This window comes from Garra rufa, chromosome 1 (genome assembly GCF_049309525.1).
Source record: "Garra rufa chromosome 1, GarRuf1.0, whole genome shotgun sequence".
Lineage (NCBI taxonomy): Eukaryota > Metazoa > Chordata > Actinopteri > Cypriniformes > Cyprinidae > Garra > Garra rufa.
In genome coordinates, this window is record NC_133361.1 from 84,526,058 (window position 1) to 84,552,209 (window position 26,152).

General features: G+C 38.8%; 1 protein-coding gene across 1 annotated transcript in view; it reads left to right on the forward strand.

The window, feature by feature from the left end:
• The window catches only part of LOC141321196 (NACHT, LRR and PYD domains-containing protein 12-like), a 35,959-nt gene that overhangs the window by 953 nt on the left and 8,854 nt on the right, over positions 1–26,152 (forward strand). The window contains exons 3-8 of the mRNA XM_073833358.1: positions 1,912–3,685; positions 3,865–4,038; positions 5,666–5,836; positions 5,947–6,117; positions 8,627–8,788; positions 12,192–12,238. Of these exons, the coding sequence (XP_073689459.1) occupies positions 1,912–3,685; positions 3,865–4,038; positions 5,666–5,836; positions 5,947–6,117; positions 8,627–8,788; positions 12,192–12,238 (2,499 nt within the window). The remainder of the gene's footprint in view (positions 1–1,911; positions 3,686–3,864; positions 4,039–5,665; positions 5,837–5,946; positions 6,118–8,626; positions 8,789–12,191; positions 12,239–26,152) is intronic.

A 26,152-nucleotide genomic window follows, 5' to 3' on the forward strand; every position in this document is an offset into this window, starting at 1 on the left:
TGGTGACCTTCTTTTAAAAGCCTCTCGTTCAGCTGTTTCAGTCATGCAAGTGCAGCTCCTGTGTCTCTGAATGAGGAAACATCACATTCTCCAAAACTGTTCTCCAGGCTTATGACTAAATTTAATAGACAATTAAATCTGACAACTGTCTCATAATTAGTAATTTCTTATGCTCAGATAGCATTAAAAAAGCGTATTTTTCAGCCTAGATTGGTTATTGCACAAACACAGTCCTGAGAGCATCTGTCCAGATAGGAATGGTTTGGTTCTAAGAATGTTCCGGTAATGTTTTCAGCAGAAAGTCTTATGTTAGTTCCCATTTATTTAGGAGTATTCTCCTGAAAGGTAGAATAACATTCTCAAAACATTATACAAATGTTTCATGATTTATTTATTAGAACATTATCCACTAACATTTTAATAAAGATTTAAGTGGGAATCTTCCTATTGGACATTGGATGTGAACTGCATTACCAGCTTTACTTATTATAAACCAGATTGACTTTATTTCTGTCATACATTTACACAAGTTTTTTACTGAGGTGAACAGAGGTTTAGATGTTGATGTCTGTTTGAAAGTAATAGTTTGGTTTGTTCTCACCATTATGTTGATAAGATGTTTTTCTCCAGCTGCTGTAACTATGTTTGTTATGGCAAAAACTGTAAGAGAAAATGTGAACAGATGATTTGGTTTGCTTGCTAATGATTAAACTATCAGCATGTAGCGTTCTAATTATCTGTTCTCATCTAGTCTAATCTGTGGTGCTGCTCTTTATTTGTTATAGCAGTTCAGTGTTTCTACAGACAGAGATTCAGCAGAAATCAGATGCATTTCAAGGATAAAAAAAATAATTCTTTGTAACAAACATCAACAATCAGTGTATGAGTCTAAACATTGGTGACTTGCTTCATTCTGCAATGTATTGTGGGTACATCTTACAAAACTCGAGCTCCCAGAATGCACTGCAGCATGAAGCATGTCACCATTGTTGAGATTCATACACCGATTCTTGATGTCTGTGTGTGAAAGCTATCAGGAGTTTGAAGTGATTTGTGAACAGTGTGTTTTAAAAATTACAGATAGAAATACAGACTATCTGATTAAATCACTACATGATAATATTTTTAACAAAGTCCAGAGTCAAAATGCTCAACTAAAGCAAACGCTTCTCCCCATAATGGTGAAATCAAACCAAACTATTATTCTCAAACAGACATCAACATCTAAACCTCTGTTGATTTGTATATATAAAACAGAAATAAAGTCATTCCAGTTTATAACAAGTGAAGCTGGTAATGCTGTTTTTGGAGTTATTTAATGATGTTGGAGCTTGACATCAAACAAAGGTTGGGTTTTTGCTTTCAACCAAAATTTGACATCTGAGCAATGTAAGTCCACATTTTTTTTTATTTATTAGAATGTTGGAGAATAATGTTCTAATAATGCTATCAATAAACATTTGTAGAATGTTTTAGAGAAAGTTATCCTACCTTTTAGCAGAACATTCTGGGAACTAAAATAAAACTTTCAGCTGAAAACATTCCCAGAACATTAAACATTTCTAGCTGGGTCAGGAAGCTGACTGTTTCTATAGCAACCGAAGTTGATAAGTGCAGCTGCAGTGACACAATGACTTTACCAATTAACAACTGACTCTTTTATTCAGAAGCAGGACTATTCCACCAAATTGTGCATTGCACTTTTTCCCATTCAAGTATTAGATGTGCTGCATCTTTGTATGTTTAAAGTCTGTGGAGTTACTTTCAAAAGTAGTTAAATTACAGTATGTTGAAGAAATACTGAACAGATCACAATGATGTAAAAGCTTTATCATGTTTATAAAAAAGGAAGGAATCTGTTTTTGATTTTTCCCAATGTTTTATTAACTTTATTATCTTTTGTAACAGCAGGTTTGAAAAAATTCTTGGAAACTCACAAATCCAACATGAAGGAGAAAGCAGAATGTATTTTTGAGGGCAAGAAAGAAAATGAAGCACATCTCCAGGATGTTTACACAGAGCTCTTCATCACAGAGGGAGATATGAAGGAGGTTAATCAGGAACATGAGATTCTGAAGATTGATGATGCTTTTCACAAGAACAAACAAACACAGGACAAACCAATTAAATGCAATGATATATTTAAATTATTAAAGGGAAAAAATGAGAAAAAGATTGTGCTGACCAAAGGAGTCGCTGGCATTGGAAAAACTATCTCTGTGCACAAGTTCATCCTGGACTGGGCTGAAGGAAAAGCCAATCAGGATATACACTGTGTGTTCCTGCTTCCATTCCGACAGATTAACAGCATTAAAGACAGAGATTTCAATCTCCATGAGTTTCTGCTGAGATTTTATACTGAATTGAAGGGTCTGGAAAAATCAAAGTTATATAAAGAATGTAAACTTGTCTTCATATTTGATGGACTTGATGAGAGTCAGCTGCCTTTGGAATTTGAAAGTGGAATAGTGAATGATGTTGAGGAAAGATCATCTGTAGATGTGCTGTTCACAAATCTGGTCAAACGGACTCTGCTTCCATCAGCTCTGGTCTGGGTGACCTCACGACCAGCAGCAGCCAATCAGATCCCTCCTGAACATGTAGGTTTGTTCACTGAGGTGCAAGGATTCACTGACAAACATAAGGAGCAGTACTTCAGAAAGAGAATCACAGATAAGACTCTGGCTGTCAGAATCGTCAAACACATTAAGACAAATCGTAGTCTCTACATCATGTGCCACATTCCTGTGTTCTGCTGGATCACTGCTACAGTACTTCAGGATATTCTCAAGGACAGTGAAAAGAACATCAGCACAACACTCACTGAAATGTACATCCACTTCCTGCTGATACAGATGAAAATGAAGAACCAGAAATATGATGCAAAGACAGAAAGACAACGTACAAAACTCTTACCTTTAAATAGAGAGATAATTTTGAAGCTAGCCAAGCTAGCATTTGAACAGCTGAAGCAGGAACACATTGTGTTCAGTGAGGAAGATCTGGAAAAGTGTGATATTGATGTGAGTAAAGACACTGAGTTGACAGGAATGATCGCTGAGATTTTTAAGATGGAACATGGACTTCATGACAAGAAGGTCTTCTGCTTTGTGCATCTGAGTGTTCAAGAGTTCCTCGCTGCAGTGCATGTGTTCATCTGTTACCTGAACAAGAACAAGCAGGAGCTTCAGTTCTTCTTTGATAATCCAGAAGAAAATATCACATTGCAGGAGTTACTAAAAAAGGTTGTTGATAAAGCCATGAAGAGTCAGAGAGGACATCTGGACCTGTTCCTGCGGTTTCTGATGGGCATTACACTAGAATCCAGTCAAAACCTGCTCAAGGGTCTGATCACAAAAGCTGAAGACACCACAGAGAGCATCAGACAAACAACTGAATACATTAAACAAGTGCAAAACAAGAATATCTCAGATGAAGCTTCAGTCAACCTATTCTACTGCTTGCTTGAGCTCAAGGATCATTCATTATATGAGGAAATCCAGAGTTACATCAGTTCAGATGCACATCCAGGAAGAGAGCTCTCATCTTCAATGTGCACAGTGCTGACCTACATACTGCTGATGTCAGAGAAGGTGCTGGATGACTTCAACCCAAAGAGATTCACATCATCACGAAAAAATTACATGAGACTTATTCCAGCTGTGAGAAGCTGCAAAAAAGCCCTGTGAGTAATTTTTACTGACTGCTGTTTGATCAAATATTTTATTCTACATCGTTAAACAATTAAATGTTGAAATATTATTTAAAATATCTTCTTGTCCTGATAGTGAAGTATAAAATATGTTGCAAAAACACTGAACATCAGAAAATAATCAAAATCAATCAAACCTTCTGTTCTTTCAGATTTGACGGCTGTGGTCTTGATGAAACATGCTGTGAAACTGTATCTTCAGCTCTCCAATCATCAGACTCCCATCTGACAGAGCTGGACCTGGGCAGCAATCACCTGCAGGATTCAGGAGTGAAGCTGATTTATGATGGGCTGAAGAGTTCACACTGTCAGCTGAACATACTGAGGTTTGACATTCACTAAATCACTAGGTTACAATATGTGGATGAATTGCCAATTCACAACTAAAGATAGCCAATTTTCCCATTTATATTATAGAATAAATGTATCAGTGATGTTTTTCCAAGGGAACAAGGCAGGGAATGTCTACTCAAAAAAACCTAATGTAAAATCCATCTCTGTTTCCTAACATCCTGTAAAACCTGGATTTGACACTGCAGTACATTTTACTTGTATTTCTGTCATTGCGGTTTCCTTTCCATGAACTTGTTTGCAGAACACCTCGCCACACAAAAATGAACCAAACTCAGCAGCATATACTTGTCATGTATTTGTCTTGTCTTGTTATTGTAAAGTGTTACTAGAAGAGCGTTTAGAAAGAATTTTAATACGTTTCGAACTACAATCTGCTAAAACTTTACAGTTACAAATTCTGCCTTTACTGTATGATCGAGTATTAAGTATGTTTCAGCAGTTGTGGCCTAATGGTTAGAGAGTTAGACTTATAACTCGAAGAGTGAGGGTTCAAATCTCAGGTATTGTAGGGTGGGGTGAGTGAATCACCAGTGCTCTCTCCACCCTCAATACCAGTCCCTTGAACAAGGCACCAAGCCCTGGGTGTCTTAGATATGAATTTTGGGTTTTCATGAGCTGTATGCCAAAATCATCAATATTAAAACAAAATCAGTGCAAAATCACTGAAACTGTAAAATATTAGTAATATGAATTGGAACACATCGAAGCAATTTTAATTTTCATTTGTTTTTATTAAATGCTTTAGCATATTTTAAGATTAGTAAATATCGATCCAAAATAATAAAGGAGGAATACAAAAACAATTCTGACAATATATACACATTCATACACACAGTCACACTGAAAAATAAACAAATCACAACATAAATTATATACATGAGTTAATTAAGGAATAATTGACTCTGGGCTGCTTTAAATTATTAGAAAAATAATGCACACCTGAGGTGGTGATGACGCGATTTACAGTTGTGCATTATTAATAATTGAAAAAATAACTTTGCCCGCAGTCAATTATTCCGCTTACACTACAGTAACCACACATCAAGACATTGATCAGATGATATATTTCAAGGCATTCATCCAGTTTTGTGTTATTGTGAGTAAGATTAATTTCTAAACTTTTTTTTACTGATAATATAATTAGAGTAGCGTTAACAATATTAGCATGCGTATGTTTCCAATGTTTGCGTCTGTAAGGGGAGAAAAGTGGGAAAAAATGGAGTATGTGCTTTCCATACATCATAAAATGCCATTTTGTTGCAAAAATGTATCTGTTGTTTTATCAAGTCAAGTTGTCAACTTTATAGCACTTTATACAATATTGTGTCAAAGCAGCTTTACTACAGGAAAATAGTTTGTTATTGTCCCCTTGCTTTATTGATGAAGTCATTTTCTAGCTAAAGTTTTTTAAAATAATTGAAATAATTTGGTGAAGTGATACGGTCATTTAATGCAGTAAAGATCTGCCTGGAACTACTTTCATCATGTGGTTTTCCTGAAAGAAAATGTTGATTATGCTGTACTTAGGCCAAATATAAAGGCCGGAATACAAACCAGATGAACACATTAATATGGCCGTTTGTTTTGTTTTCCACTCAGGCTATATGGCTGTAATATTACAGCTCAGTCCTGTGAGAGTTTGTCATCAGCTCTACAATCCTCAAACTCTGTCCTGAGAGAGCTGGACCTGAGTAACAATGACCTGAAAGATACAGGAGTGAAACTGCTTTCTGATGGACTAAAGAGAAACTCTAAGCTCGAGATACTGAGGTTTGAGTTCAAACGCTTTAATTGATTTTTTTCCCCCAACATTAAATTAATCATAAAAATCACATTGCCAAGACTTATATTTTGTCTAATTACTGTTTTTACTCATTCAGATTTTCCATATGTAATCTCACTGCCCAGTCCTGTGAGAGTTTGTCATTAGTTTTACGATCCTCAAACTCTGGTCTGAAAGAGCTGGACCTGAGTAACAATGACCTGAAGGATCATGGAGTGAAACTGCTTTCTGATGGACTGAAGAGAAACTCTAAGCTGGAGATACTGAGGTAAACTGTTTTCCATGAAATAATTAACAACATGCTACCACATTTTGTTTGAGAGTGAAGCATGACACTGAATTCATTAACACCCAAGAAAATGATGTCTCAGAGAGACTCAGTTTGAAGTAAATGCTACTTCAAGTCAAGTCAAGTCACCTTTATTTATATAGTGCTTGTAACAATACAGATTGTGTCCAAGCAACTGCACAGTATTTAAACAGAACAATAGTGTGTAAGTAACTCATTATTGTAGATAATCAATTTTCAGTTAAAGGCAGTTCATCAATGAATTCAGTGATATCATTGTCAGTTCAGTTCAAATAGTAAACGATATCGCTGGAAAATGGAAAAACTACACAAACTCCATTTAATACAAGTTTTATGAGTTTAAATCAACATGGATATACATTTGAAAATATAAAATGCACCAAACATATTTCCAAATCTGTAATGAGAATTGCTATGAATCTATTGAAGTAACAAGAACAAGAAGCTATTACATTTAGATAATAAAATATTAAGACAGACATCCTTATTAGTATTGTAATTTTACTGTGAATGTAAATTTGTAATGCATCTGAACTATTTGCAAACAGTATTTTTATTTTGATATGTCCGCATTCGCTCTTAATTGCCTAATCTGCTGCCTAAAAATGAATCTATGTAAAGTTGAGTAGTTACGTGAGATATTCTACTGGTATCGCTACAGGAACGTCCTTTCACAATTTTGTATCACTCCGCGTGTTCTAGCCGGGTCTGTTTTTTTTTTTTTCAGAGTGTCATGGCGGACTGCAAAACATTTGTGTGTAATTTTAATTTACTTGTGCGTAATTTAAAACTATTGTATGTAATTATGTTTTTTGTCAGAATTAGATTCCAAAATCTTCGGCCGCGACAGGTTGGTGGCAATAGACCGGAAAGATGTGTACTACATGTCCCAATCCTTTCAAAGTGCAGTTAGTTCCTACGGTTGCCTTCGAGGAATGAGCCTATTTATAACCGGATATCCATTGCGCGGCCAGCTATGTGCGCGGCCAGTGCGTTTTCCCTGCTTCCTGTTTGCCTTGCCTTGCTGCAGAGTGGTCTGTGTTTGTTGCTCCCTGCAGCTTCGGTTTTCTGTTGGATCTTATTGTTAATTCTGCCGTTTTAAATTGATAGATATAGCTTAACTTGATTTCTGATCTTATCCATCAAACTAATCTGACTAATTTGATCGTTCCCATTATTTTATAATCACGACACGAGTGCAGCACGTTAGCATTCCATTAGCCAGTTAACTTTCCACTCGCACTCCATTCACGCTTTTAAACTCTTGTTTACTATCTTTAGCATTGCGTTAGCCGGTTAGCTTGTCATCTGCGTTCCATTCACGTTTTTTTCTCTCGTGTTTAATATCGTTAGTACTCCTTTAGCCAGTTCCGTTCCGTTTTTTTCAGGAATTCGAACAACATCAGTTGGTAAGTTGGAATCTTTCCACAATCACGGTGAGTAATGGCTTCTTATCCTACAATTGTTGTCTGCACTGCTTGCCACATGTATAGCTTATCTATCTCTACAATCGGACATTGGTACAAACTGCTGGTTTTGTCTGGCCAGAGCATAACTGGTCCCCCGACTGAGCCTGGTTTCTCCCAAGGTTTTTTCTCAATTTCTGTCACCTGTAGAGTTTTGGTTCCTTGCCGCTGTCGCCATTGGCGTGTTTAGTTGAGGACATTTTCCAGCGATATTGTATACTCTTTGAACTAAACTGACAATGATATCACTGAATTCATTGATGAACTGCCTTTAACTGAAAATTGATTATCTTCAATAATGCGTTACTTACACACTATTGTTGTGTTTAAATACTGTGCAGTTGCTTTGACACAATCTGTATTGTTACAAGCGCTATATAAATAAAGGTGACTTGACTTGACTATGCAAAATCTGCACACCCCATTTCATTGGCCTTTTCTCAAGATATTAGAGGTGTTTGGGCTCCCAAGAGTGACTCCTAGTGTCATATCATTCAACACCATGTCTCTGTTCCCTCCATCAGGGAATGAGGGTTACCATACATAACAGAGATATTTTTGAGACTTTTGAGAATGTCTGAGCTTTTTAATTTTGTTGCCACGTTTCAAAAACATATTTGCGGAGACTGAGACGGCTGAAAGCGCACCCTGTTTATTTTCATTATTTTACAAAAGCACAGTGTTTTGTTGATTTGCTGAGCATACACAAATAAAAGTAATTCAAATAATAAATTGCACTTAAAAAATTAGGTAATCAGGAAAAAATGCAAGTGATTCTCCCAGCGCCATCACTGACCCCAGGAAGTCAACCCTGGGTGTCTAGTTAAAATACATTGTGCCTGTTCCTAAGTACATTTGTACTTTAATGGAATATAACTTTTTCTGATTATGCTACTTTTGTGACTGAAACTACAGAAAATAACAGCTGAAATGACTGTGTCTTAGTGATGTCTGACAGCCAAACTAATGTAACGTGGACCTGTTTCTGTGTGTGTCTGTAGGTTGTCTGGCTGTATGGTGACAAAGGAAGGCTGTGATTGTTTGTCTTCAGTTCTGAGTTCAAACCCCTCACACCTGAGAGAGCTGGATCTGAGCTACAACCACCCAGGAGATTCAGGAAAGAGGCTGCTCTCTGAAAAATGCAAGAATCTGGACAAACTCAAGTACGTTGAGCAGCAACGTTTTTTTAGATTTCAGTGTCTCTATGTACGTAGAAGTCTAAGGGTTTCTAGAGGACACAACAATATAACAGATTTAAAGAGCACTAGTCTGAGCCAAATAAACAAAAATAACTTAGATAGTTTCAGTGTAAGATACATTGATCTCCACTGTCCTCTCTCATTAAATGCATATAACACGCATAAAATAAATAAGAAGCAACTATGTTGGTTTCATTTAGTTAAATGACAACACACAATCAAACTACTTCCTACTTGTTTTTTAAATTTTGAAAAAAAGGTAAACAACTCTCCCACTGCTTTGTGTCATGTCAAAATGAAACATGAAATAGCTTGAAAACGTGATGACTGTGTCCATTTTTAGTGATGTAACAGGGACTTGACGACAGCGTTGAAGATCCAACCGCGAGCTTTATTAAACAGATCGTTGTCAAAACAGGCAGGGTCAAACACCAGCAAACAGGAACAAACAGGGTAATCCAAAAAAGTAATCCAATAATACAGGCGAGGGTCAAAATCCAAGTGGGCAGCCCAAAGTAACATGCAATAAAACAATGAAACCAGACAAGACCATAACTATGACTATAACTATGGAACAAAACAAAACAAAACATGGCAATGGCAATAGGGAAAAACGCTTGGTAGAGTCTGCAACAGCAAAACAATATTTTGCGATGTCCTGTTTGGCTGCCAAACAGGAATTAACCAAAGAAGCAGAGGGAGCAGTAACAGTCTGTGTAGAGCAAGGGCTCCCTCTGCTGGCCTGGCATTACAGACCTGGATCATGGAACAGAGGTGGGCCTGGACCGTGGAGCAATGGCAGACAGTGGAACAGTGGAGGCCCTGATCCATGGAACAGTGGCAGACCTGGATCATGGAGCAGAGGTGGGCCTGGACCGTGGAGCAATGGCAGACAGTGGAACAGTGGAGGCCCTGAGCCATGGAACAGTGGCAGACCTGGATCATGGAGCAGAGGTGGGCCTGGCCCGTGAAGCAATGGCAGTCAGTGAAACAGTGGAAGCCATGGCGGAGCAGGCACAGCAGGAAGCGTTGGCATTGCAGGCAGAGTAGAAGGCCATGGCGGATTAGGGAGCGTCGGCTCTGCGTGGCTTGCTTAGCTTGGAAGCGTCGGCTCTGCGTGGCTTGCTTGGCTTGGGAGCGTCGGCTCTGCGTGGCTTGGGAACGTTGCCTCTGCCAGGCTTGGGAGCGTCGCCTCTGCGTGGCTTGGGAGCATCGGCTCTGTGTGGCTTGGGAGCGTCGGCTCTGAGTGGCTTGGGAACGTCGCCTCTGCCAGGCTTTGGAGCGTCGGCTCTGCGTGGGTTGCTTTGCTTGGGAACGTCGGCTCTGCGTGGCTTGGGAGCGTCGGCTCTGTGTGGCTTGGGAGCGTCGGCTCTGCTTGGCTTGGGAGCGTCGCCTCTGCGTGCCTTGGGAGCGTCGGCTCTGCGTGGCTTGCTTGGCTTGGGAACGTCGGCTCTGGGTGGCTTGCTTGGCTTGGGAGCGTCGGCTCTGCGTGGCTTGGGAGCGTTGGCTCTGCTTGGCTTGGGAGCGTCGGCTCTGCGTGCCTTGGGAGCGTCTGCTCTGCGGTGTCTTGGGAGTGTCGGCTCTACGTGGCTTGGGAGCGTCGGCTCTGCGGTGTCTTGGGAGTGTCGGCTCTACGTGGCTTGGGAGCGTCGGCTTGGCGTGGCTCCGGAGGCTCGGGCGAGACATGACTTGGATCGAGATGCTCAGGCAAGATGTGATTTGGCCCTGGGGAAGAAGCTGTGACCTTACTTGAGTTAGACGGAACAGCTGTAATTCAGCTTGGCCTTGAAGGAACGGCTGTGACTTGACTTAGCTTTGAAGGAACCGCTGTGGCTTGGCTTGACTTAGCTGGAACAGCTGTGACTTCATGTGATTCAGCTGCAATGTGACATGATCTTGCAGGAACAGCAGCCATAAGGTGATTTGGCGTGAGCAGGCCCTGGTGTGGCAATCTTGGAGTGAGGAGGCTGTGCCTTGACATACGTGAGGTGAGTAGGTTGTGGTTGGGTAGATGTGACGTGAGCAGGCTTTGGCTTGGTAGGCATGATGTGAACAATTCCAGATATGACCAATGGGATGTGAAAATGTTCTGGTGGTGTGGGTACTGTGGGATTGTGGGTCTAATCTGATCCACAATCCCAACAGTAAAAGGTCAATGAAAAGAGTCAATGTCAATGAAATGTTCTAGTGTCCAGTGTGGGGTGTGTAGGGGATACAGCATTTTATGTCTTTGTCTAAAATAAAGCAAAAAATGTCCTTAAGAAAAGTCTTTGAAATCTACCTGATAATAAAGTTCACAAAATTCAGCCACATACTCCTCAATAGGCCGGTTCCTTTGGCAAAGAGGAACCAGACAATCTCCAGGGTTCATGACGATCTGTGGTGAAAAAACAGCTGGATCTGTGGTAGGCAAAGTATTGTGTAACAGGGACTCGACGACAGCATTGAATCCAAATGCGAGCTTTATTAAACAGATCGTGGTCAAGACAGGCAGGGACAAACACCAGCAAACAGGAACAAACAGGGTAATCCAAATATTAATCCAATAATGCAGGCGAGGGTCAAAATCCAAGTGGGCAGTCCAAAGTAACATGAAATAAAACAATGAAACCAGAAAAGACTATAACTATGACTATAACTATGGAACAAAACACTACATGGCAATGGCAAAAAGGAAAAACGCTTGGTAGAGTCCGCAACAGCAAAACACTACTTTGCGAAGTCCGGGGAGTGGCAACATAACGAGATAACAAGGGGAAGTACAAATATGGGCATGACTTAACCAACTAAACCTAAACCAAAAGGAGGAGAGAACGGAACAAACCAAATACACTAGAAACACAGGGGGAAACACACTAGGAAACAGAAAAGAACAGGACTGATTTGAATAAACAAATAAGCAGAATATAAATGTTCTTTCTTCATTTCCTGAAAATGAAAATCTCAAAAGTTTGTTTTATAGCAAAAACAGACAACTACACATCTTATGTTTCAGAGTTAAACAAAAACACGTGTTTAATCTTCATAATCTCCTCAGATGACAATGTAGACGACTAACAATCGTTTGTTGTGATCATGGGCTGTATGTTCTTTTTTGTTTTGTTTTTTAAGACCGTATGGTTGTGATAACACGCAATACAGAGATCAGCTTTTCCCTCACCATTGTAACATGCTGCTTTAGCAAGGTTCTGTGAAAAACATTTCATCTTATTTTCCTTTTGCATGTTGCTAAGCTCTAGAATATTGCTAGAATTTTTAATTCATGGTTTAACATGTTGTTTTATCTTGATTATATTGTTTTTATAATCATTGGAAGCCAAGATCATAACTGAAAATATAATAATATGACTCTGTGTGTGTTTTATAGTGTGGATCATGGAGGAGAATCCAGAATTACAGCAGGACTACACAAATGTATGTACTCTCTCTCTCTCTCTCTCTCTCTCTCTCACACACACACACACACACACACACACACACACACACACACACACTCACTCACTCTCTCACTTTCACTTTTGACTCTGCTTCAGAAGGACTGTAGTGACTGATCAAACCAGTAGTAAAACAGGTGGTATATGAGCTGAGAAATCAAATTTCCTTGACCTTTTGACATAAGAGGTCACTGTACTTTTAAGAAATGAAACGTTCTCAAAACACAGAGTCTAAAAGCAGCTTATATTGAAGGCAAGCTGCTAAAACGAGCTGCTTTATCTTTAATAAAGTTTCTGACCTTGTCTGTAAGAATCTGATCTTGCTTCATTTTATCACATATTTGTGTGCAGGATTTTCAGAGAGAGTGAAACTAAAAGACGATGCTGTGTGACTAAATTGATCAGACAGTAATTGTGCATGATGTGACTGGGACTTAAAAGTCATTAAATGGCATCAAAATAGCATCATTTATTTCTATAGGCATACTTTATAGTGCCTTCATAATTATTAATACCTTTTTTGATTTGCTGTAGGAAATATAGTATGTACATTAGTGTGATACACATGTGGAACCAGTTTCATAATCGATGTTTAGACAGCGGCAGACTGAGACATGGACGAGTAAAACTAGAGCAGAGAATAGATTGTGTATTGCAGTTGAGCAATTTCAGCAAGAATGATTTTATTACATTTGTTGTAATGACGATAGGTAATGAGGTAATGAGGTTAGAGGTCAGGGTCAGCCGATATGTGCTCCTGGTTTTTTTGGCCGATTTTTAGGGCCGATATCTTGAAGTTCTTCCCTTTATTTGCATGCTAAAATGTCACACTAATTCACATCATTTCTAAACTTAACATCATGAACAATGAACACAATGAACCATCTTTCGGATCTTGATTTTGTGCACTGCACAGTATTATAATAAAAGATTTAACCAAAGTTAACCAAACAAATCGAACTGACCAAGTATTAAAGGTCCCACTTCACATTAGGTGACCTTAACAACTACGTACTTACATTTAATTTAGTAATTTGGTACAGTGTACTTATTGTGTACATACATGTTTTTACATTGTATTTCTATATTTTTAAAAACCTATATGTAATTACATTAGTAATTAATTTCTGTATTTACCACTGTTGAACCAACCCTTACACCCTAACCCACCCTCAAACCTATCCATACCACCAAACCTGCCCCTAACCTTACCCATATCCCACCTTAATAGAAGCAAAAGTGTTTTGCAATGCAACATGACCACATTAAGTACATTGTTCTTTAAGTACATAATAATTAAGGCCACCTAATATAACGTGTGACCGTATTAAATATATAAAACAGATAATATAAGCAAGGGATAATCAACGGTTTTCCGTGCGTTAAAGGATTTTAAATGCACGATGTGGAGGCTAATAACCGCCCTCCGCGAAGTGCGAATTTGCAGCGCAAAATTTGACTGAATGGATAAAAAATTACGGTTATTTTCTTCAGTTATGACACACAGCTCTAGCATTCTGTCCGCTTCAAATCAGACTCAGAGATTAAATAGTCCGGTAAGATCACATTTATTTGAATGAAAAATAGCATTTGTTCAGTAGATTATCGATCGACCAAGAGTGAGTGTGAAGACAAGAGAGATGACAGTTGTGTGTGTGCGTAACGTTACCTGCCTGCATGCTCTGCATCTCTCTCTACAAACAACGATTCATTCAAAAACAGCAGCTTTACCGCCCCGTTGCTGATGAATATAATGTAGCGATCTAGTATCTAGGATATTTTAATCGCAGGCAAACGCTGACAAGAAGTTTATGTATGTGTATCTCTCTCTCTCTCTCTCTCTCTCTCTCTGTGTGCGCATGAGCGGAGTGATCGGGAGGAGCGCGTGGGTGTTTGAGCGTGTGGCGGCTGGTTTGTGTGAGTTTCTATTCTTTCTTTTTTTTTCTTTCAATTGCTTTTAAAAGTTAGTGTTGTTTAGTTTTCTTTAGTTAGGAGTTGTGAAAAATGCCTTCAGACTCTGATGGGTTTGCTTCCTTAACAGCCCGGCATGGTTGTAAATGTTTACCAGACGAATCAATTTCTGTCGAAGATTGTTTGAAGGCTATTAGTAACGAAATAGGTGCTCGGAACGTTTTGTCGGCATCTAGAATGAACAAAGCTGTCGTGGTGTTTGTGAGAGAAGAGTCTATGGTTCACCATTTAGTGGAAGTTGGCTTATCTGTTGGCAATGTTTTTTTGCCTGTTTTGCCGCTGTCGAGCCCTTCAAAGAAGGTAACTCTTTCCAATGTGCCCCCGTTCATTACAAACGAATCACTTGAGTGATTACTTAGCCGCTATGGTAAAATTATGATGCCGATCAAAATGATCCCTCTTGGTGTTAAAAATCCAGATTTAAAACACGTTATGTCATTCAGACGTCAAACTGCTATGATTTTGAATGCTGAATTTCAACAATTGGACGTCTCTGCGAAATTGACTTTAGCAGGTAAAGATTATACAATTTTTATTAGCACAGAATCAATGAAATGCTTCTCTTGTGGGGTTTACGGACATACAAAATTGAGATGTACTAATAATAAGGTGACTGAACAAAAAGACACTGAGACTGAGCCTGAAGTACCTTCAGTGCAAGTGGCGCCTGCCCTGGTAAATGATAACCAGGATGGCAGTGATAAAACTGATCAGCGGACCGAATTGGATTCATTGTCAAAAGATGATGAACATCCGAAAGAGGACGCACTGATCAGTCATGCTGAAAATGCGGGAATGCGTTCAGTGAACGCCAACGAATGTGCTGATGTTCACAGTGCGGTGAGCGGTGGATCTGTGACCGTCACTGCGGGATTCAGTGACTCAGTCCCCAGGGAACCGGGTGAGCTTGTTGGAGTCGGAGAGTTTCCAGACTCACAAGCACCGTCTGGCCTGTCACAGGTCGATGAGGACCAGCTGTCTGAGAGAGGTGAGGCTCAGTCCATGGAAAAAAATTCTGACAGTGAGGAATCTGATATTGTGGATTATTTCACTGATGTCAGTTCCCAAGGAAGTGCTGCAGAGAAAAAATGCGGCTTTCAAATGAAACCACCTTATTATACAGTACAACAAATCAATGATTTTCTTAATGATACATTTAACCAGCGAAGACCAAAACTAGAGAAGTATTTCTCTGATCTACAACTGTTTGTCGATTCTTGCGCCTTGATTATGAGAAAAGCTTCACTGGAAGAGCTTGATCAGCCTAAAAGATATAGGTTAAAGAAGCATGTCAGTGCTGTTAAAAAAAGACTAATTACTTGTCATAAAAAATGTTAATAGGGTCTTGAATACGCAAGGTGATGTATTATCTTTATTGCATTCTTTTATCTTTCGTCATGACAACCTTAAACATTGGGACTTTTAATGTTAATGGTTGTTGGTGCACAAAGAAGAGAGTTGCTTTGTTTGATTATCTGCGGCTAAAACAGGCAGATGTTATTTTGCTGCAAGAAACACATACAGATCACCAAAATCAAGCACAATGGATTAGTGATTGGAAAGGTAGTGTTTTATTAAGTCATGGCACAAATCTTAGTGCTGGAGTTGCCATCCTTTTTTCTCCACGTGTTGGTTTTCAACCAAATGTGATTGAAATAATACCTGGTCGGATTTTGAGAGCTGATATTGTTTTTGGTGATACTCATTTTTCCTTTATTAATGTGTATGCACCAAATGTTGGTCAAGAACGCATCTCCTTTTTTAAAACAGTGTCCGATGCTTTACTACAGTGTCCTCAGGGAAATATTGTTGTACTTGGTGGCGATTTTAATTGCACTGTTAATTCATACTTAGATAGGAATCATGATGAACCTCACCATTCTTCTGCTGAGAGTTTAAATAAACTGATTGATGAGCATGATTTAGTTGATGTGTGGAGGGAGGCCTTCCCTGGAGACAGACAGTACACATGGTTGAAAGCCAACTCCAATGGTATGTCGGGTACTAGGCTAGACCGTTTTTATGTTGAAGAGGGCAATAGGGGTAGGTTTTTTAGATGTTCAATTTCTCTGTCTTTTCTGTCAGACCATCACTATGCATCTATGGTAGTTTCTGTTTCTCTTCGTAAATCCTATAAATCACATTGGCGCTTTAGTAATAGATTATTGCAGGACTGCACTTTTATTCACTCTTTTAATCTTTTCTGGAAAGCTTGGAGAGAGGAGAGGGGTAATTTTCAGTCACAGAGTCAATGGTGGGATGTTGGTAAAACACAAATCCAAACTTTTTGCCAGCAGTACACTGCACATGCTGGAATACTAAAAGCAAGAATGAAGTCCCTTGAACAAGCTATCCTTGGGAAAAGCAGTGACTGTACCCACAATAACTCAACTATTGTTGACTCTGTTGCAAATGATAAACTTCTTTTAAAGAATTTATTGGAGGAGCGAGGAAAAACAGCCCTTATAAGGACCAGATTTGCACAGCTGAATGACATGGATGCTCCTACGTCATTCTTTTTTGGTCTTGAAAAAAAGCCAAGAGAACAGAAGAGTTTTCATCAGTTGAAAATGCCTGGTGGCAGAGTGATAACAGATCAACAGGAAATTCAGTCTCATGCTCTTTCCTTTTATGAGGATCTATACTGTTCGGAATTATGTGATGTTACAGCGACTGATGAACTTCTATGTAACTTAACAAAATTAACAGAAGAGGAACGCAATGAGTTGGACAGGCCATTGACTTTTGCAGAGATTTCACAAGCGGTTCAAGAAATGTGTTCTGGGAAGTCACCTGGACTGGATGGGCTTACTGCAGAATTTTTCAAGTCCTTTTGGAATCTACTAGGTCAGGACTTGTATGAAGTTTTTCTTGAATGCATCAATCAAGGGACTCTCCCTTTGAGTTGTCGAAGGGCAATTCTAACATTAATTCCAAAAAAGGGGGATCTTGGATGCTTAAAGAATTGGCGTCCAGTATCACTGATATGTGTTGACTTTAAGATTTTATCGAAATCTCTGACTAATAGACTTAAGAAATATATGGCATCAGTTATTCATATGGACCAAACATATTGTGTTCCCAAAAGGACAATTTTTGACAATCTGTTCCTGATGAGGGATATGATTACAGTGGCAAAAATGCATAATTTGGACATTGTTTTTTTTTTTTTCATTGGATCAAGAAAAAGCGTTTGAAAGAGTGGATCATCAGTATTTATTTAAAACTCTGGAAGCTTTCGGTTTTGGTTCTTATTTCGTATCCCTTATTAAAATGTTATATAATGAAATTTATAGTATGTTGAAAATCAATGGTTCCTTAACTAGGCCCTTCGCTGTAACTAGGGGAATAAGGCAGGGGTGTCCTCTATCCGGTCTTTTGTATGCAATTTCCATTGAGCCTTTATTGGTCTCACTCAGGGTGCAATTAAGAGGGTTTAATGTTCCTCGTGACCAGAGTATAGATTCAGTTAAACTCACAGCTTATGCTGATTATGTAACAGTTGTAATAAAAAACTCAGAAGATGTTACAAGATTGATTTCAGCGATAAACCAATATCAAAAAGCTTCTTCTGCACGTATTAATTGGGAGAAATGTGCATCCTTGATTTTGGGTGATTGGCAGGGTGCAGAACCTCCTAGGCTGGCGCAGCAATGTAAATGGGCCAGGGGTGGGTTTAGAATTCTTGGTTTATATTTTGGGACTAAAAGCTATTCAGAAAAGAACTGGGAAGGGCTAGCTGATAAAGTAATTCTTAGAATTCAGAAGTGGCGATGGATTCTGCCACATCTTTCTTTTAGGGGGAGATGTTTGGTCATTAATAATCTAGCAGCTTCAATGTTATGGCATAAATTTACTGTTTTAGATCCCCCGAAATAATAACTTTTAGGAGTTCAAAAAGCATTTGTCAACTTTTTTTGGGATGGCTACCATTGGTTACCTCCAGGTGTCCTTTATCTTCCTGTGGCAGAGGGAGGTCAAGGATTAATACATTTAGAATCTAAAATCTTAGCAATGAGGCTACTGTCATTACAAAAATTTTTGTACAGCTCGGATCTTGTGCCTTGGGTTGTGTTTGGTTTATATATAATCAATAGTTGTGGTGGGCTTGGACTTGATAAACAGTTGTTCCTAATGCAGAAGACCATGGTGGAGAAAGGGCTTTCTTTACCTTTTGGTTTTTATTTAGGAGTGATGAAATCCTGGAACTATTTTAAAATATTGAGAAATGAAGAGGAACATTATGGTGTCTCAGAACCTCTTTTTTTAAATCCCCTTTTTCAGTTACCAGCCAATGTGTCAGCATCTTTAGTCACTAAATTTTTGAATGCTGGGTTAACAAAAGTTATAGACTTAATTGATTTAAAGAATGGCCAATGGAGAACAGCACATACAATTGCAAATCAAGTTGGCATAAACTCAGTAAGAATTGTGGAGGGATTAGTAGAGTATCTTAAGAGATCCTTTCCTCAGACTTTCATTGCTTTTATTAATAATGTTATTCAACATCTCTCACACTCCCATCTTTCTTCTTTAGTATCCTCCTCCCTTCCCTCTCCTACTCACTTCTCATCCCTGGACACTAATGCAGCAACTGACACCTTATGCTCCACTCTTACCTCCTGTCTAGATGTTATATGCCCTCTCTCCTCCAGGCCAGCACGATCTGCTCCGACAACCCCTTGGTTATCCGATGTTCTTCGTGAGCATCGCTCCAAACTTAGGGCAGCCGAGAGAAAATGGTACAAATCTAAGGATCCATCCGACCTCAGTATGTATCGGTCTATGCTCTCATCTTTCGCTACCCAAGTACATACAGCCAAATCTTCATACTTCCACAACAGGATCAACAATTCCCCGGACGCACACAACCTTTTCAAAACATTTAATACACTGCTTTGTCCCCCTCCACCACCTCCCACCACTTCTATAACAGCTGATGATTTCGCCACATTTTTTACAGACAAAACTACATCGATCAATAATAAGTTCTCAGCTCCACACATGCAGGAACTAAAATTGACCACAATCACGGCTGGAACTCCCCACTTCTCCTTCTGTCCTTGCTCGGAGGCAGAAGTAACCAAACTTTTCCTCTCCAGCCATCCGACGACATGTCCTTTAGATCCTATCCCCTCACACCTTCTCCAAGCAATCTCCCCTACAATCCTACCGGCGCTCACACACATCATCAACACATCTCTTCTCACAGGCACTTTCCCCACTACATTTAAGCAGGCCCGGGTAACCCCACTGCTCAAAAAACCTACACTTAACTCTTCACTCATAGACAACTACAGACCTGTCTCTCTCCTTCCATTCATAGCAAAAACACTGGAACGGGCTGTTTTCAACCAGCTATCCTTATTCCTCTCACAGAACAATCTACTGGACTCTAACCAATCAGGGTTCAGAAGCGGCCATTCAACTGAGACTGCGCTACTGTCTGTCACTGAAGCCTTGCGGACGGCAAAAGCTGAGTCCAAATCATCGGTACTCATCTTGCTGGACCTATCTGCAGCTTTTGACACTGTGAATCACCAGATCCTCCTGTCCACCCTCTCAATGCTGGGCATTACAGGGACTTCACTTCGCTGGTTCAAATCCTATCTCTCTGGTAGGTCTTTCAGAGTGGCCTGGGGAGGCGAGGTATCCAAAACTCATCAACTGGTCACTGGGGTTCCTCAGGGTTCAGTTCTTGGACCTCTCCTCTTCTCCATATACACTACATCTCTGAGCCCCATCATACAGGCACATGGCTTCTCCTACCATTGCTATGCTGATGACACACAGCTCTATCTTTCATTCAAACCAGACGATCCATCGGTAGCTGCACGGATCTCAGGTTGCCTGGCGGATATCTCTGCATGGATGAAGGAACACCATCTACAGCTCAACTTAGCAAAGACGGAACTCCTTATCTTTCCTGCCACTCCATCTCTACAGCATGACTTCTCCATCCAGTTAGGTTCATCAACAATTACCCCATCAACTTCAGCCAGAAATCTGGGTGTTATCTTTGACGACCAACTGACTTTTAAAGACCACATAGCTAAGACCGCTCGATCTTGCAGGTTTGCATTGTACAACATCAGAAAGATCAGGCCCTTCCTAACAGAGCATGCTACACAACTCCTCGTCCAGGCCCTGGTCATTTCCAGGCTGGACTACTGCAATGCTCTTTTAGCTGGTCTTCCAGCATGTACAACCAAGCCTCTACAAATGATTCAGAATGCAGCAGCACGACTGGTCTTCAACGAGCCCAAAAAGGCCCATGTTACACCTCTCTTCATATCCCTGCACTGGCTACCAGTTACAGCACGCATCAAATTCAAGACACTGATGCTGGCATATAGGACAGCCACCGGATCATCACCTGCCTACCTCCATTCACTACTACACATCTATACTCCTTCCAGAAGACTGAGATCCTCTAGTGAAAGACGCCTCATTGTACCACCACAGAGAGGTATTAAATCACTGTCCAGAACATTCTCGTTCAATGTCCCTGCCTGGTGGAATGATCTTCCCACCCCTATCCGGAATGCAGACTCCTTAACAGCTTTCAAACGACTGCTGAAAACCCATCTTTTTCGACACTATCTGACTCAATAAAAAAAAAAAAAAAAAAAATCTCCTCTTCTTGATCCTCCCTTCTAGCCTGTTTTTCCTCTCTTTCTTGATCTTCTCATTCTAGCCTGCACTCTTCTAACAACGCCTGATATATGGTATTTTTGAACACTTCCTATGTTGATCTGCCTCCTTAGGATGAATCACTTGTTGTATTCCCAATTGTAAGTCGCTTTGGATAAAAGCGTCGGCTAAATGAATAAATGTAATGTAAATGTAAATGTAACATGGTTTTATCTCACAGTCTTTTCCTGAGTTTAAGGTACACTGTAAAAAAAAATCTCGTAAAAAAACGGTCAAATGACTGGCAGCTACGGCTGCCAAACAAAAACCGTAATATTACAGTAAAATATCTTAGTTAAAATAAAGTGCAAAAACAATAATTTTACAGAAATTTTCATTAAAGATTTTACAGAAAAAAAACATTATTTTACCGATTTTTCCTTGTTTCAATTACGATAATTTACTTTAATTTTACGGTTTTTGTTTGGCAGCCATAGCTGCCAGTCATTTGACCGTTTTTTTACAGGACATTTTTTACAGTGTAAAACCCTTATTTTAATGATTTTTCCTTGTTTCAATTAGAATATTTTACTTTAATTTTACGGTTTTTGTTTGGCAGCCGTAGCTGCCAGTCATTTGACCGTTTTTTTACGGGACCTCTTTTACAGTGTAAAACCCTTATTTTACAGACTTTCCCCTTTTTTTGGTTACAATATTTTACTTTAACTTTATGATTATTGTTTGACAGCCGTAGCTGCCAGTCGTTTGACTATTTTTTTTACAGTGTAAAACCCTTATTTGACACATTTTAACTAGATTATTACAATGAAAGCACTAAATGTTCTACAGAGAAACTGTTATTTTACAAATCATTACAATAAAAAACCTTCAATAAAGTGTCAAAGCATGCTCAAGGTGGAAAATTAACAGTTTTATTTAAAAGACAAAAAACAGTCTGCAATACAAAGTCTGTGCAAATGCCACATAAAATTAACATTTTACATTTCAGCAATTTTATTAAATTTAATTAAATATATGTTTAACTTAAAACTATTAGAAAATATTTCCTGATAATTCACTCTTCCACATGTAATCCAAGATGTTCATATCTTTCTTTCTTTAAGTCGAAAAGAAATTAAAGATTTTGAGGAGTAGATTTCAGGATTTTTCTCCATATAGTGGACTTCAGTGGGATTAAGGTCAAGGATAAAGGTTTCAAAACTTCAATACAGCTTTCAAAGGGCTTTACAAGTTCCCACTGATCCTTATTCCTTGGATGGGATGATGTAGAGCCCTTTGAAGCTGCATTGACAATTAATTTTTAATTAATTTTGGACCTTCAACCCGTTGGCTCCCATCGAAATATGGAGAAAAATCCTGGAATGTTTTCCTCAAAAACCTTTTCCTGACAGACACGAGCATCTTGAATGACACAGGGGTGAGTAAATTATCAGCAGGAAATATTTGTATCAGAATTGAACTAGTCCTTTAGAACTGAATAAATACAAAACCAGTACATCTACAAAATTGTCAAGATTAACAATTTTATTAGTTTCAGATCTAAATTTAGATTATTGAATTTTTCATAACCAGTTATTCAGAGCTCCAAGGAGAAACTGAACTAAAAATGCATTTCTATCTCATCCACATCATTTTATCTTAATCCTTGGGCTCCATATACAGTGGTGTCCAAAATTATTAGAACACTAGTATTTTTACCAGCTAAAAAGGATTTTAATTCAGTTATGTCTATCTTTTGCTGTAGTGTTTCAATGGGTAATTTTATTTTATATTTCTAAACATTAATTTTGCCATTAAATGTAATAATCCAGTAAGATTTTTGTTTGACAACAGCCAGTGCTCCAAACAGAGATCTGATCTTATCATCATCCATTCTGCACAGAATGACATGAAGAAACAGAACAAACTGAGACAGATTAAATCTAGAAGAACTGTGGCAACGTCTCCAAGATGCTTCAGGAGACCCACCTGCAAACCTGAAAAACTATCCGCAAGTGCACCTTGTGCAAAATCTGCTTCGCGTCGGGTCCTGATCACACTGTCGGGGCTTATTTCTGCGATAACTACCGGCTGCCTGTACATTATCCCTTACGTAACTTTAAAAACAAAATGCACAGATCCAGTAACTGACACCAACCGGGTTTGTTAATCTGGACTCAAAACATTAGCGAGTCTCATATCAGTACAAGCGAATAGAGACCTGACTTGTCAGCAACTTGAGCATCTACAAACCATCACACAGGAATGAACACAGATCTCGGGGGATTATCTTTCACAGGTAAGACTGAACACTTGTTTATATTTGTTTTTGGGTCATTTTTAACATTTGTTGACAGCTTAATTTACCACCAGTGACAGACTATTAATAGCTAGCAATATCGCTAACCTTAGTTAGCTGTGAAAGCTGAGGCATTATATGAAATCATTAAGTTTAATTTCATTCTTATTAGGTTTTAACGTATATTGTAGTTTATATCATAAACAAAATTGTTTTATGAGCACAATATACTTAATGAGTAAAGTGAGCACTTTGTTATTATGCTCATTTACAAAAAGGCTATCATTACTAGATCATAAGGATTTGATAGTTTATCATAAAACTGTGGACTGATTATTATTTTCCCCTTTTTATCCAATGGCAAACATGAGAACACAAGCCTGAAGGAAAGCTGAAGAAAGCCTGTCAGTGGACTGTTCTCTGCATTTCCAACAGACTAAACCTCCTCAGACTAATATTGTATTTGTTCAAGTTAATCTTTCTGTCATTTTCTGTCCAATATTTAAATATGACCAGTTTCTTCAGTCAACCACAATACTATAGACCGCATTATACATTATTGACACAGGCTGTTTAATGCTGATCTTATTAAGTGTGTAGCCTACTCTTGTAGTGAAGAACAACTACATACTAATGACTGTATATGGGTTGCGTTAGACTTTTTCATTGTATGTCATTTTGACGGACAGGGTCGTAAAAATTACGTCATAATCTATTATTACCCGCCATTTGAATTTTCATATTATAATAATACATTTAATTGCTTTTATTTTTTATAAATTATATATATATATATAGGCAAAATAAGATCCACATCTCCATTCTATTCAATAGTTTTCACCCCCAGCTCTTAATGCATGTTTTTTCCTTCTGGAGCATCAGTGAGTGTTTGAATCTTCTGTAATAGTTGCATATGAGTCCCTCAGTTGTCCTCAGTGTGAAAAGATGCATCTCTAAATCATACAGTCATTGTTGGAAAGGGTTCAAATACACAAAAATGCTGGAAAACCAAAGAATTAGTGGGACCTGAAGGATGTTTCTGAAGAACAGCAGACAGTTTAAGTGTTCAGGACAAACAAGAGACTCATGAACAACTATCACTAAACAAACAAACACATCTGTGGATCATTCAGAGAACAACACAGGATTAAGAATCAAGGGGGTGTAAACTTTTGAATGGGATATTTTTATAAATCCAGCTTTTGTTTTCTCTTGTGGACTAGATATAAACGTCTTTAATGTCAAATATCTTATTCAGGTCAGTACTAAATAAACAATAACATGCATGTTGTATGATTCCTGTTATTTTATTTGTCTTTTATTTTTTTACACAAATATTGTTAAACTACTTTTCACTATAGTATAATTTACTTTATAATTTACTATTCATTTATTTTCATATTGTATGTTCTGTATATATTACATATTCTACTTGGTATTACTCATGTATTGTCATTCATTTCATGTATTTATTATGATATTATACATATGTTTGCTATTATAAATCTATTAAATTACTGTTATTGTTCTGTTGTACTTGCTATGTTGTTATATTATTCCCTTTACTACAGCATGGACTACACACACCTTGTAATATTACAAATATCACTATATTTTTACTGTGCACTGTATCAATGCACAATATTTCACCGCTGTAACTAAGCTTTACTGGGTCAGGTTCATTTGTTATTGTTTGTGTGGAGTTTATATCTGCATAGAGTGCTAAGAAAGTAGAAAGTAGAAAGCAGACCTACCAGTGAATCACATGTTGATTGGTATTCATTGGTTTTATTCTAGTGTCTTAATGATGGTAAATTATTATTACTTAAATATGTATTATTTCGATTTCTTCCCCACTATTTCAAAAGGAAAGAGCTGTGTTCTGACCTGAAGCACAAGAAAAGCTCAAATGTTGGGGTTGAAAACAGAGAGAGCAATGGAAAAACTTAATTTTATTTATTGTACATTAAAATTACATTAAATGGATAAACCACAGTTACATTAAAATAATATTAGAACTGTTAGCTGAAAAAAACATCCTATTTAACAATCATGACAAGGGTGCGCTTTCACAATTTCTTAAGAAAATCAATAATTTTCCAAGCCTAACTAAATAACTGAAGACAGAGTTATTTTTAACTCCATGTAGATCACAATCCACTGAAATCAGCTGTAAAATGTAAACGTTATCGTGTTTTTATCCAGAATAATAAACCGCAGCTCCCCCGTTTACCTGCATTAGTTTTTAAGGCAGTGTTGCCCGGTCAAACATGGCAGACGCGTATCATAGCAACGGACCAAAGCAGCCAATGAGGCATCTAGGTATTTATATATATATATATCTATGGCTGGCGCCAAAGAGTGACGTCAGAAACCGTCGACGCAACTTCTGACAGAAATCTTCTATCAGTCCATTCTCAGTCTGATACAATATGTGGTCAAATTTGTTTTTGGCATATTAAAAATAACGTCTCGTTACGTATTGTAACCCTCGTTCCCTGAAGGAGGGAACGGAGACGTCTCGTCGAGACCGACGAATTGGGATATCGCCTGGATAGGCCAATCTACTTCGTGTGTATACAAACGAGCCAATGAATATTGGCATGCATGATTGCAGCCAGCTGCGGCTGATCACAGCGTGAGCATATAATGCGCAGCAGGTGCATGCATCATCAAGGTTTCGCTGAGGAGCTGGGACAGGCCCGGCCGTACAGCGGTGGTACAGGAGCCGCGGCGACGGGATGAGACGTCTCCGTTCCCTCCTTCAGGGAACGAGGGTTACAATACGTAACCGAGACGTTCCCTATCAGTCGGTCTCTTCGATGTCTCGTCGAGACCGACGAATTGGGATCTCTAACAAAGCGCCATGGCTGCTGCCCCTTCCAGTGTCCTGAGCGGGCCCCCCTGGGTCCTGTTACTGGCTTTGGCCAGGGGCTCGCATCAAGGAGAGCCAGTCACTGTATAACTCAGCACCATCCATTTCAGTGAAAC